General features: G+C 50.6%; 3 protein-coding genes across 3 annotated transcripts; 2 read left to right on the top strand and 1 right to left on the bottom strand.

Moving 5' to 3' along the window:
• Window positions 1-180: 180 nt before the first annotated feature.
• Window positions 181-2,865, top strand: NEURL2 (neuralized E3 ubiquitin protein ligase 2). The gene is made up of 2 exons (XM_049779339.1): window positions 181-916; window positions 2,671-2,865. The coding sequence occupies exons 1-2, from the start codon at window positions 181-183 to the stop codon at window positions 2,784-2,786; spliced, it is 852 nt and encodes a 283-aa protein (XP_049635296.1). The 3' UTR covers window positions 2,787-2,865.
• A 1,485-nt stretch (window positions 2,866-4,350) lies between these two features.
• SPATA25 (spermatogenesis associated 25) lies at window positions 4,351-5,469 on the top strand. Its single transcript, XM_049779380.1, has 2 exons — window positions 4,351-4,408; window positions 4,853-5,469. Exons 1-2 carry the CDS (start codon window positions 4,351-4,353, stop codon window positions 5,467-5,469), a joined length of 675 nt encoding a protein of 224 aa, XP_049635337.1.
• Window positions 5,470-7,310: 1,841 nt separating this feature from the next.
• Window positions 7,311-8,895, bottom strand: ZSWIM1 (zinc finger SWIM-type containing 1). Its single transcript, XM_049779345.1, has one exon. It carries the CDS (start codon window positions 8,850-8,852, stop codon window positions 7,488-7,490), a length of 1,365 nt encoding a protein of 454 aa, XP_049635302.1. The 5' UTR covers window positions 8,853-8,895; the 3' UTR covers window positions 7,311-7,487.
• Window positions 8,896-13,297: the final 4,402 nt, after the last annotated feature.

The following is a 13,297-nucleotide window of genomic DNA, read 5'->3' as shown; positions in this document are numbered from 1 at the left end:
AAGACAAAACAACAACAACAACAACAACAAAGGAGGGATGGTTGAGTCTCCTGCGCTAGAACCCCCTGGACTTGGTCGTCCATGGGGGAAAGACCTTATATGGTGTCCCCAGCTGTCACCAGCTGAACCCGCCACCAAAAATAGCCCGGGCACTCGCTGTCGCGGCTTCCAGGCTGGGCGATGGCTGCCGTCTCCGGCCCCACTGTTTTGGGTGTACCCCGGCGACCCGAACCTCCGCCCACCCGTTTCCACCCGGTGCACGGCGCCAACATCCGCGTGGATCCCTCCGGGATGCGGGCCACGCGCGTGGAGAGCTTCGCGCACGGCGTGTGCTTCAGCCGGGAGCCGCTGGTGGCGGGCCAGGTCTTCCTGGTGGAGATCGAGGAGAAGGAGCTGGGCTGGTGCGGGCACCTGCGTCTGGGCCTGACTGCGCTGAACCCCGCGAGCCTGGCTGCCGTGCCCGAGTTCTCGCTGCCCGATCTGGTCAGCCTCGGCCACACTTGGGTCTTCGCCATCACTCGCCACCATAACCGTGTGCCCCCTGAAGACCACCACCAGGGCCCGGAGGCAGCTGCCCCCCGCCGCCCCCCAGCCCTCCTGGAGGAACCCTATCTGTGCGTCGAGCAGTTTCGCATCCCCCGCGACCGGCTGGTGGGCCGTAGCCAGCCGGGGCTCTACAGTCACCTCCTGGACCAGCTCTATGAGTTCAACGTGCTGCCTCCCACCGCGCGACGCAGCCGCCTGGGTGTTCTCTTCTGCCCGCGCCCTGATGGCACTGCCGACATGCACATCATCATCAATGGCGAGGACATGGGCCCCAGCGCCCGGGGACTGCCGGCCGCCCAGCCCCTCTATGCAGTGGTGGATGTGTTTGCCTCCACCAAGAGCGTGAGACTGGTTCAAGTGGAGTATGGCTGTAGGTACCCAGCATCTGGGAAAGCCCTTGGCATCCTACTATCCTACTCTGGGGCCTTGGTCAGTCCCACATTAATATCCACAAGTTGAGGGGTCCGGAGCAATAGCACAGCGGGTAGAGCATTTTTTTTTTTTTTTTTGTTTTGGTTTTTGGGCCACACCAGGCGGTGCTCAGGGGTTACTCCTGGCTGTCTGCTCAGAAATAGCTCCTGGCAGGCACGGAGGACCATATGGGACACCGGGATTCGAACCAACCACCTTTGGTCCTGGATCGGCTGCTTGCAAGGCAAACGCCGCTGTGCTATCTCTCCGGGCCCTAGAGCGTTTGTTTTGCACGTTGCTGACCCGGGTTTGATCCCCGGCATTCCATATGATCGGTCCCCCAAGCCTGCTAGGAGCGGTTCCTGTGCACAGAGCCAGAAGTAACCCCTGTGCCCCTCAAACAAAACATTAACAAGTCAGGAGATCTAACTTCAAGATTTATTAATTGATTTTTGGGCCACAACCGGTGTTGCTCAGGGGTTACTTCTGGCTCTGTGCTTAGAATCGCTCCTGGCAAGCTTGGGGGACCATATGGGATGCCAGGAATTCCAGGTCAGTCCCTGGTCGGCAAATGCAAGACAAATGCCTTACCGCTGTGCTATCTCTGGGCCCCAGGAGATCTAACTTCAAATTCCACCTTGCTTATGATTTGGACAAGCCACTCCTTGGCTCTGGGCCTTAGTTACCTATATTGGGTGTGATTGATCAGAATATCCTTCCCTATTTTTATTCTATTTAAGAAATTTATTTATTTCACTCCTGGTGGTTTTCGGTGCATGTATGGGAGGGCTGTCAGGGATTGATCTTGGATCAGACACGTGCAAGGCAAGCACATTTTGCCTTATCTATTACTATTACTCCAACCTTGATTACATTTATTTTAACCTTCTACATGCAAATCATGTGCTCTACCATTGAGCTCCACCTACCACCCTGAAGTCCACTGTCTTGTCTGGCATAATAAACAGGGCAGAGGTTCTAAATCTAATCTTAGATCAGGGGCCTCTGAGAATTGTGTGATCTTTGAGCGAACACAGGCTTCTGAATCAGGCATATGCAGCAGTTAACAGGCATCAGGAATTCCAGGTGGGGTTTTTGCTTGGTCCCAAGGTCTCATTCATCAGATGTAAGATGATACCAAGCTTTGTAGATTTTTATTTTACAATCAGAGTCTTCTTAAGCCTCTATTGAGTTACATTTTATACCTTCAGTGAGCTTGATCCCAGCCCTCTAAGCCTGAGGTGGAGACTGCTGGGAAATTAGATCCTGCACAGGCCTCTAGGTGAGGGGCCGGGGAGTATGTGAGTGTTGTAATAGAGTTGCAGTGTAGTAATCCATATTATTGTGAAAGACACTATTAACTGAAGCACGTGAGAAGCACATGGGGGCAGGCAGGGTCTGGAGAGGGGTTTGCCTAGGGAAAGGACTTGTTCAGGTTAATGGCCTAGGGGACACTAAGACCTAGAATTAATGGGATCAGAGTGATAGTTCAGCACATAGGGCCCTTACTGTGCACACAGTGGACCAAGGTTTGGTCGCTGACATCCCTTATGCTCCCCTGAGTGCTGCCAGTAATATTTCCTGATTGCGGAACAAGAAGCAACCCCTAAACACTATTGGTCATGGTCCCAACTCCTTTCCCCCAAGACCTAGAATCTCCTGGTCTTCACCTCCTCTTCCCTCATCCTGTCCCCCCTTGCCCTCTCTCCACAGTGCCCTCCCTGCAGACGCTGTGCCGCCTAGTGATCCAGAGGAATGTGGTACACCGCTTGGCCATTGATGGGCTCCACTTGCCCAGAGGACTTAAGGATTTCTGCAAGTATGAGTAAAGGCCTCCAGCTACTCAGGGCTGTCTCTGAGGTACCTCACCGCTGCCAATTCTGAGGAGAAATAAATGGCCAGTACTGACATTGATTCCTTATTTTTTGGTGGGGGTTTTGGGCCACACCTGGCTCTGCACTCAGAAATCACTCCTGGCAGGCTCTGGGGATCATATGGGATGCCAGGGATCGAACCGGGTTTGGTCCCAGGTCGACCATGTGCAAAGCAAACACCCTACCACTGTGCTATCACTCCAGCCCCTGATATTGATTCTTGAAGGGTCTCTTTGCCCGTGAATCCTTGAGATGCATTATTTTGTTTGGGGACTACAGCCAGTGGTGCTCAAGGCCACTTCCTGGCTTGCTGCTCTAGGAGCCATGCAGTGCTGGAGATAGAACCTGGGCCTCCGACCTTCAAAGTATGTTCTCTAGTCTGTTGAGGTTTTCCTCTAGCTCAAGGGGCACTTTTTGAATCATTGTGGTCCTGCAAGTTAAAACATCTGAGATCTCACCTAGACTTATGGCTCCTGACTAGTCACTAGTTTCTGGGACACTTACAGAGCACTGAGCCCCTCTCCAAATTCTCATTTGTTTTATTGGTGGTTAGATGTAGATATTATTTTTTAGGAAAGCTCTTCTGGAGTGTCAAGTCAGCCAGATGGGAAAGAGTGTCCTAGAGGAGATGGCTTACTTGAGCAACTTTGAAAAGTACTAATTAGGACTAGCGAGATAGTACAGCAGGTAAGGCATTTGCCTTGCACATAGTTGACCTGGTTTGGATTCCTGGCACCATATATGGTTCCCTGAGACCTGCCAGGAGTGATTCCTGAGCATCATGTGGTGTGGCCCAAGAAGGATGGATGGAAGGAAAGAAGGAAGGGAAAGAGGAAGGATGAGAGGAAAGGAAGGAAGAAGGGAGGGAAAGAGGAAAGGAGGGAGGGAGAGAGGAAGGGAACGAAGGAGGATTAATTAGATCTGACCAAGGAAGAAATGAAGGAAAGACTAATTAGATCTGGCCCTGGAATTCAAATTTAATAGGTCTGGAATGGGGCTGCACATTCAAACTTTCAAAAATTCCTTAAAGATTCAAATGTGCACTAGACTGATAACCAGTGTCCTAGATTTAACAATTTTGTTTTGCAGACAGGAAACTGCAGGCCAGAACCAGAAGTGCTTATAATGAATAAACTCAGAGGATTTCTTCTATGTCCAGGGCACAGAGAACACTTTCCCTTTCTTGGGCTCTCTGATCATTTTCTTCCATACAAATAATCTCATTTCTCCCTCACATGGCCTGACGAGGATGTGGGCAACCATCATTCCCACCTCCCAGATAAGGATACAGAGGAACAAAACTGTCCTGGTGAAGGTGAGAACCTAGAACACCCAGTTCCTGGTCCAGTGCTCTTTTAACCCCAGCCCATTGTCATATCCAGATTCTAGAATGACATGGACAATGCAATGATGTGGGCTTCAGGTGTCAAGGGGAGGTCTATTAGGTGACATTCTAGAAGGGCAGATAGGACATGAGGTAGATGACTATTTCCTCACAAACAGGAGCATTGGAGCAGCCATGTCCCATTTCATGTCTCCACAGTCTCATCCTTCTAGTCTTTGGTCTTCTGGCCAAGGTGAGAGATGGGCTCCTGGGATTAGAGTGGGTACCACAATTTACTCTGAGAAGTTGTCTCTAGGCTTTGGGGAGGGTGGTGTGCGTGTGTGCGTGTGTGCATGCGTGCATGCATGCGCATGTGTGTGTGTGTGTGTGTGTGTGTGTGTGTGTGTGTGTTTGGGGCCCAGACCTGGAGTCAATTCTCTGAAGAAAAACCATTCTAAAATCCATGCCAACTTCTTCCCACTTGCTTATTCATTCAGCCAGCACTTTCCCAACACCTGCTCAGTGTGGGGGCCTGGGGATGTGGAGATGAGTCACATTCCTAGCTCCCAGCCCCTAGCCAATCTTCTAGAACTGGTCTTAACTGCTTCTGTTCTGGTTCTGCCCTATGCCCTGCCCCTCAGGGCTGCCTCTCCAAGCTGACCAAGAATAACATTCCATCTCCTTCCTGTCTCTGCAGGTGGGGCTGCTCCAAGTTCGTCCCTTCACCTCTCTAGTCCTATAGAGACAGCGATGGTGGCCTCTGGTGAACTAGGCCCACTAAGCCAGAAAGCTGAGCAGGTGACCCCTGCTGCCCAAGCCTGGGGACCAGTCCTGACAATGCCAGAAGCCAGGGGCTGCCCTGGGGGGGCTAGCTGGGAGCCACTTCAGCTGAAGGAGTCTGGCCAATACCGTCACCAGTTGCCCCCCGGGTGGCAGCTAGAGCCCCTGGGCCGGGAGGATGCTTGCTCCAGAAGCAGAGGTTCTCATCGGGGAGCCCCTCACAGGACTGGACCCCTGCTGCTGTGTGGAGTGTCCCCGGGGTTGCTGCCGATGGCCTCTGAGGCTAGCCCGAAGCCTGACATCTGCATCCTTACCCTGGCCATGATGATCGCTGGCATCCCCACCGTGCCCGTCCCAGGTCTGCGGGAAGAGGACCTGATCCGGGCGGCTCAAGCTTTCATGATGGCCCATCCCGAGCCCGAGGGGGCTATGGAGGGGGCACAAGCTTGGGAGCAGGAGTGTGCGCACCCTGCCCCTGGGCAGATGTCCCTAGTGAGGCCCAGGAGAGGCCAAGCTCCTGGTTCCTACTTGTAGCTGGATGAAATAGCACCAGACACAGGGTGGCTTCTCTGTATGGTTTTTGGGCAGATAGGTCATGGGGTGCTTATAGCAGGATGGGAATAGTTAGGGGCAGGTGTGTTGTCACTCTAACAACCCCCCCCCCCTCCGGGGCCTAGCCCTCAGGAGTCTCTTCCAGATACTGGTCTTCCAGGAGAGACAAGTCTTGTGTGAGTGGTTGCAATGTATATCTCCCAAGAGAGGGGTGTTTATACTCTTTGGGAACACTACCACCACTTCTAGTAGGGTGCCCTAGACTAGGTAGAATCTCTTTATCACTTTCATTTCCCAGACAGCTGAGAGCAGGTAATTGGAGTGGAAGCAGAGAAGAAAAATGAACAATAGAATGGGGGTGGGGACACATGTGCAAATGCTCACCTGGCTCTGCACTCTGGGACCACTCCTAATGGTGTTCAAGGGACCCTGCAGGGGTCCTCACACTTTTTAAATGGGGCCAGTTCACTGTCTCTCAGAACATTGGAGGGATGGACCTATGTTAAAAAAAAACACAAAACAACTATGAACATATTCCTATGCACTTTACATATCTTATTTTGAAGTGAAAAAACAGTGGTGCCAAGGGCTGGAGAGGTGGCATAAGTGGTAGGGCGTTTGCCTTGCACGTGTTAACCTTGGATGGACTGCGGTTCGATCCCCTGGCGTCCTATATAGTTCCCTAAGCCAGGAGCAATTTTTGAGCATATAGTCAGGAATAACCCCTGAGCATCACTGGGTGTGGCCCAAAAAACAAACAAAACACCCAAAACCCAAAGAAAACATAAAACAGTGGTACCAAAAATACCTGATAGACTGGATAAATGTACGCAGTGGGAGTGGACCATATGTTTGAGCCATAGTTTGAGGACACATGCCAGGGATTAAATAAACCCAGTCAACTCTATGCAAAGCAAGCAAGAGCTCTACCCGATGTATCATTGCTCCAGCCCTGGAAAATGAACACTTGAGCACCCAGCGGTGTCAAGAGCACTCACCTTCATCTTAGCCACAGAGTGGAGTTCCTACCTTTGCAGATGGACAAAAGGACACTTAAGTGAATCATAACTGAAGTTCTCCTGGATCCAGAAAAAGGCCTCAAAACCTCACCAGGGCAAGGACCCAGATTTCAGGTAGCAGCATCAGAATTCTGAGATCCTTTCTGACAGTTTTCGGATAGCCTTGGCCAAACCAAACCAAACCAATAAAATAAACTAGAATCACATGTAAGAGAGGCAACATTCAGCTTTAATGACTGCAGGGGAGGAAGGAGCAAGGCAGAGAACAGGGTGTTCTGCTGCTCCCAGCATCTCTTCTGGTTCACTCCCCTGAGATTGACCAGTAGAGTCATCTCAGATAGACACTGTGAGCCCCAGCCTCCTCTCCACCCATCTTAAGGTAGGAGGTCAGTGGTCATCAGTCAAGCCCTTTTGATGGGGGTGGTGCATGGCATGTAGCATGGGCCACCCACTTGCTCAACCACTAAAACACATCCTTGGCCCCTCAGCCTCCAGTTTTTACCTTTGGAAAGGTTGTAAACAACAATAACAAAAATCCCCCATAAAACAAAAAAAGAGGGGGGGAACGCCAACAGATAGCACAGTGGTAGGGCGTTTGCCTTGCAAGCGGTAGACCCAGGACCAATGGTGGTTTGAATCCCGGCATCCCATATGGTCCCCCCATGCCTGCCAGGAGTGATTTCTGAGCAGAGAGCCAGGAGCAACCCGAGTGCCAACGGGTGTGGCCCAAAAAAGAACCCCTCCAAAAAAAAATCCCCCCAAATCCAAGAGTTCACTCTGAGGCTGTCTATGACCAGCAAAGCCTAAAATGATGTACTAATGGGCCCTTGAGAGCGAAGGCTTGATGGTGTCTGTCTCAGGCAGTTGGACACAGATCAGATCCAGGCTGTAGCAGGCGAGAGCCGTGTCCTCCTCCCTGTGCCTATCAAGAATAACAGCAAGTGTGCAGAGAAGCGAAGGGGTAAGGTGGCCAGGCACTGATCACAGCTGGACCTGCTCATAAGGGCCAATCCAGCTGTCAGCCAGTTCTCGCAGGGTGCTATAGCGTCTTGCAAACTCCTCGGGGCTGCAGTGTTGGAGGAGCTGCCCCACCTCCTCAGTGAGGAGAGCCACTGCCAAGTGTTTGTCTAATGCCTCACTGCATTTGCTGTGCAGGATGTTGTCTAGGCTGGCAGCTTGGCCTGCTGTCCACGTAGCCGGCAGCATGTCTGGCTGGAGTACCTGCCCACGGGCACTGAGCATGGCGAGGATATGGCGGCAGGGCAGGTGGAAAACCTTGTTGAAGTAGCAGCTGCAGCTGGCCAGGGGCTGGGCCTGCACCCTGTGCTTGTCCTCCAGGATCTGGATGTTCATCTTCTCTGAGCCTGAGCCGATAAGGTGCACAGATTTCTGTACCACTGCAAGCTCACCCAGACACAGCTGGGCAGCCGGCCCTGTGCAGATGGCATTGAGGGAGTGCTGGATGCGGGCCTCCACCAACTGCCCGGGGCTTTCGGGGTTCAAGTCTGAAGGGCCATGATGCCCGGTGGGACTCCCACCAAGACTGAAGCTTGCCTTGCCTTCGGTTTTCTGCTGCATGTAGCGGAGGAGAGTGGCCATGCCTTGTTCCACAGATGGGCTGGCGCCAAAGGACAGACTGAGGACACGAGTGGTGACCTCCAGGCCCTGAAAATAGCGGCTACTCTCAGCTCGGCTTCTCCAGCGGTGGGCCAGCCAGATGCGGTCATTGAGTAGCCAGTGGGAGTGGAGCTCGGACAGCTGTGAAGGGGGGATGCAGGTGCACAGGAGCGTGTACAGCTTCCGAAGGTTGCTGGCTGTGGCAGAGCACATGGTGCTCTGGAGGGAGGCCAGCAGCACCTGCTCCACAGGCTGTTCCAGGGCCAACTGATAGAATTTGCCTTGGAGGAACTTACAGATGTGAAAGGCTGAGAGCAGGACTTCTGCTGTGGGGAACTCCATAGCCAGAGTGGGCAGGGGGAGGAAATGCGGGTCCACCAAGATGGTGCAAACTCGTTCCCACAGGGGGTTAAACTTCTTGAACACTTGGAACATCTGGGCCAGGTCTTCTGCATCCTCCTTGGCAGGTATAGCAAAATAGACTGTCCGGGCGAGATGACCCTCCAGCTGCACCTGAGGCCCATCCACCAGGAAGGTATATAACACCTTACCCCAGGGGTTGTAGGTACGATGAATGAATAAGACCTCAGGGAAACGTGCAAAGATGCCCTGCATAGAGCAGCTCTGATAGTTGAGGGTATCTAACTGGCAAGTCTTGCTGACCTGATACAACAGCAGAGGTGGGTGTGGGTCACCTACGAGGAGCTCATTTAGCATTTCCAGAGCCATGGGGGTTGATGGAAAATATCTGGAAGCCAAGGGGAAAGTACTTCTCTCTGCAGGGCTGCTGAGCAGGGGGCTAAGTCTTTCAAGCTCCAACTAAATTGAGACTTGAAGGTGATCTGTAGTTCCGGGATCTTGTTCCAAAGATAGGCCTATGGAGAGGAACAGAGGCTTAAGGAAACAGTAAGAGTTCGGCTTGGAAATGTTTATTCAGATAAATCATTCAGATGTGTTAGGTAGTTAGAACAATAAACCAGCACGGTTCAGGGGGAGATACACAATAAACATGAAAACAAAGATCTCTCAGAGAATGGCAGTTACAAAGACCACAAAACTGAAAAACAAGTGGAGTCAGAGCAATAGTATAGTGTGTAAGGCATCTGCTTAGCAGAGTCAACCTGAGTTTGATCCCCAACACCCTATATGGTCCTGTATGCACTGCCAGGAGTGATTCCTGAATGCTGAGCAGGAGTAATTCCTGAGCACCATTGAATGTGGCCTCTAAACAAAAGCAAGCAAGCAAGCAAACAAAAACTGAACAAATAAAGAGTAGTGACTTGGTGGAAGAATACGCTAAATAAAGTTTCAGCTGGAGGGAGGGAGGAGATATATCATAGCAGCTGAGATCTCCTAACAAGTCAGACACGGGAGTCTGGAGAGAGAGTACAGCACGGAGGGTGCTTGCTTTTGCATGTGCCCAACCCAGGTTTGATCCCCTGTACCTCACAAGGTCCTCTGAGTCTGCTGGAGTGCAAAGTCAGGAGTCAGTATCTGAAAATTGCTTAGTGTTCCACCTCCTAAAAAAAAAGTCACATGTGGGATTAATGAGCCCTAAATAGGGATGAAGGCCACAGCTGTAATCTTTTGGTGGTGCCACACCCAGTGGTGCTTGGGTTACTCCTGGTTCTTTGCTCAGAAATCGATCCTGCCAGGCTAGGGAGACCATATGGAATGCCTGAGACTTGACCTGGTTGGTCACTTGCAAGGCAAACACCCTCTCCGCACTGCTCACTCCAGCCCAGGTTTTGTTATTTTTTTTTTTTTTTTTTTTTTTTTTTGGTTTTTGGGCCACACCCAGCGGTGCTCAGGGGTAACTCCTGGCTGTCTGCTCAGAAATAGCTCCTGGCAGGCACGGGGGACCATATGGGACACCGGGATTCGAACCAACCACCTTAGGTCCTGGATCGGCTGCTTGCAAGGCAAACGCCGCTGTGCTATTTCTCCGGGCCCTTTGTTATTTTTTTTAAGCCACACCCAGAGGAACTTGGGGTTTCTCCTGGCTCTGCTCATATATCACTCCTGGCAGGCTTGGGGGACCTTATGGGATGCTGAGGAATCGAACCTGGGTCCATTCAAGGTTGGCCACGTGCTAGGCGAATGCCCTACAGCTGTGCTATCTCTCCGGCCCCAAGAGCTGCAATTTTTTAAAATAACATTTTCTGAGTTTGTTTTTTGGGGACAATAGGCAGTGCTCAAGGGACCATGAGCAGAGAACCTAATGCTCCCCTCACATAAAACATGCACTTCAGGGGCCAGAGAGATAGCATCCATTTGCCTTGCATGCAGAAGGATGGTGGTTCGAATCCCGACATCCCATATGGTCCCAGGAGCGATTTCTGAGCATAGAGCCAGGAGTAATCCCTGAGCGATGCCAGTGTGATCCAAAAACAAATAAACAAACAAACAAACCAAAACATGCACTTCAGCCCTTTGAACATCTCCCAGGGCCTTAAATAGCAACTTATTTATTCTTATAGGACTATATAGTTATGAATTCCTTCCTGACATCTTTCCTTTGGTGTTAGTTTTCACACTTGTTTTACCCAAAACAACGATCATCTATGGTTTCTTTGTAACTGTTTTTTTACAATTTGGTTTTACCCAAAACAAAGGCGTTTCCTAACTTCCTCTTTTGATTCATCAAGCCTAGTAAAAGTCCACCTGGATAGATTCTTTTATCTCTCACTAGACCCTCCCTCTCTCATTTAAATTTGAAACGGTAAAGACAGTTGTGGTTTTGGCAGGCCCAGAGAGACCATGAGGCAAGATGCTTACCAACTTCATGATTTTCTCCTGACTGGCTTTGTTATTACCATATTTTTTGCTCTATAAGACAAACCTGACTATAAGACGCACATAGTTTTTAGAAGTTCTCCTCCCCTGTACTCAGGCTTCAGCTCCAGGCTGCATTTGCTCCATAAAAAGCACGGGGGGAGGGGCGGGGGGGAGTGCCAGGCTCGGGTTGGAAATACAACGTGGGTATTTGTTTTACACTTTGATCCTGGGCTTTTTATTTGTTCTTTAATTTGGACCAGATCTGACTGTGCTCTAAGAAACACATGGGGTACTGAGAATAGCGCCCAGATTGTGTGCCAAGTGCCCTACCCACTGTATTATCTCTCTGCTCCCCCTTAGTCCTGATTTATAGGAGAGCACTGAATGGCAAGGTAGAGACTCTTATAGTTCCATCCCTTCGAAACCACAAAACGAGGCTAACAAATGTGCAAGTTCGTTTTATTTTGGGGCCACATCTGGTGCTGCCCAGGACTTACTCAGGACTCTGTTCAGAGATCACTTCCAGCCGTGCTGAGGGGTCATTTGTGGAACAGGGAGAAAACCCAGGTCAGCCTCATGAAAGGAAAACATTCCATTTTATTATCTCTTCATCCTCAACTATAAAACTTCTTCATAAAATTTCTGCATTTATTACAGTACTCTGTTCAAATATTTCTCTCCATTTGGTCCCAAATCTGGCTGTCCCCATTTTACAGATAAAAAACTGAGGCTTCTAGAGGTTAAGGGGCTTGCCCACTCTGGCGCGACAGTTTCAGCTGCAAACTGATGGCATGGCTGGGGAGCCTGGTAACTTTCCACCGTACCTGAGGTCCAGAAACCTGGGACAGCTAAGGGATGTGGCCTCTGACCTTTCACCCTTAACCCAGGCGGGAAGATGTGGATGTCTGGCGTTCCTACTCAGAGCCAGAAGGGAAGTCAACCTCCCACCCCTCTGGGAGTTGTCATGGCAGAACGCCACCATCAGATGCTTCGCACCTCCACCCCTTCAGAAATCACTCACCCACGGCTTGGCTCCGTCGCCATCTCTCCCTATTGGACCCTGCCTCTGCTTCTGACTGACCCCGGCGCTCACCAATCCGGGCACCGGCTTCGCAGTGACTCGAACCAATGACCTCAAGAATTCGCTTTAGGGCTTTGGGGCCAGCGACCAATCGTAGCGCAGAGACTCGTGGGCGGGCCATGTTACCAGCGTTACAAGGGGCTCGGCTGCAACAACCAATGAAAACCTAAGGTTGCCGGGACCCTTTCAAATGTGAGCCTTGAGGTTGGAACTCGAGCTTTCTTTCTAGGGAACTAGCTACAGGAAGTGTGTTACTATGGAAACTCCTTCAGAAGAGAAGGAAAAGAAAGAAAGAACAGGAATTTCACCAAATTTCTTTTCTTTTCTTTTTCTTTTTACTTTTGGTTACATTTCCAATCCCCAGGGGATCAGGACAGGGTGCCTATGTAGAATGTTTAGTCTTAGGAGGAAACTAAGACCCAAGTCTCAAAATATAGTATTTTTTTTTTTTTTTTTTTTTTGCGGGGGTAGAGGGGTTGTACACTGCTTTGGGACCAGATACAGCAGGGGGTTGAACCCAGGCTTCTATTGCACCTCCTTTATGGGGGGACTTGAGGGGGGTCACACCCAGCGAGAGGGGGGAGGGGAGAGGGGGAGGGGAGAGGAAGGAAACGGAAGCTGATAGGTGGCAGCAAGCGGCCTTGGTTCTTCAATAATCTGGTAGCTAGACGATCACAATGACAAACTAAGAGTGACAAAACTCAGTGTTGATGTTCATATTAGCAATGAAAATATTTATATAGAAGGGAAATTGGGATTAAATCAGTCAACATAATTCCCAGTACTGCAGAAAGCAAAAAATACAACCTAACACTATGCAGATAAGATGAGTGGTAGAAAAAATTATGGATTTTTGGTTTGGAACTGTAGTATGGGTATAGGGCACTTGCCTGGCATACAGCCAACCTGGTTTTGACTTCCAGCACCTTGCATGGTCCCTCGAGCCCTGCCAACGATGATTCCTAAGGGAAGAGCCAGGAGTAACACTTTGAATCTCACTGGGTGTGACTTCCCCCCCCAAATTATGGGTTTTAGATGCCTGAGGCAGTCTGAAATCTGTTGAAGACTTGGCTGCTAAGAAGACTTAAGAAATGTGTGGTGGGGGCCCCAGAGTGATAGCACAGCTGCGTTTGCCTTGCAAGCAGCCGATCCAGGACCAAAGGTGGTTGGTTCGAATCCCGGTGTCCCATATGGTCCTCTGTGCCTGCCAGGAGCTATTTCTAAGCAGACAGCCAGGAGTGACCCCTGAGCACTACCGGGTGTGGCCCCAAAACCAAAAAACAAAAAAAAAAAAAAAAAAAGAAGAGAGTGTGTG

The sequence above is a fragment of the Suncus etruscus genome, chromosome 9 (genome assembly GCF_024139225.1).
Source record: "Suncus etruscus isolate mSunEtr1 chromosome 9, mSunEtr1.pri.cur, whole genome shotgun sequence".
NCBI lineage: Eukaryota > Metazoa > Chordata > Mammalia > Eulipotyphla > Soricidae > Suncus > Suncus etruscus.
The sequence above is the reverse complement of the archived record's forward strand: the minus strand, read 5'-3'. Positions and strand labels throughout refer to the sequence as shown.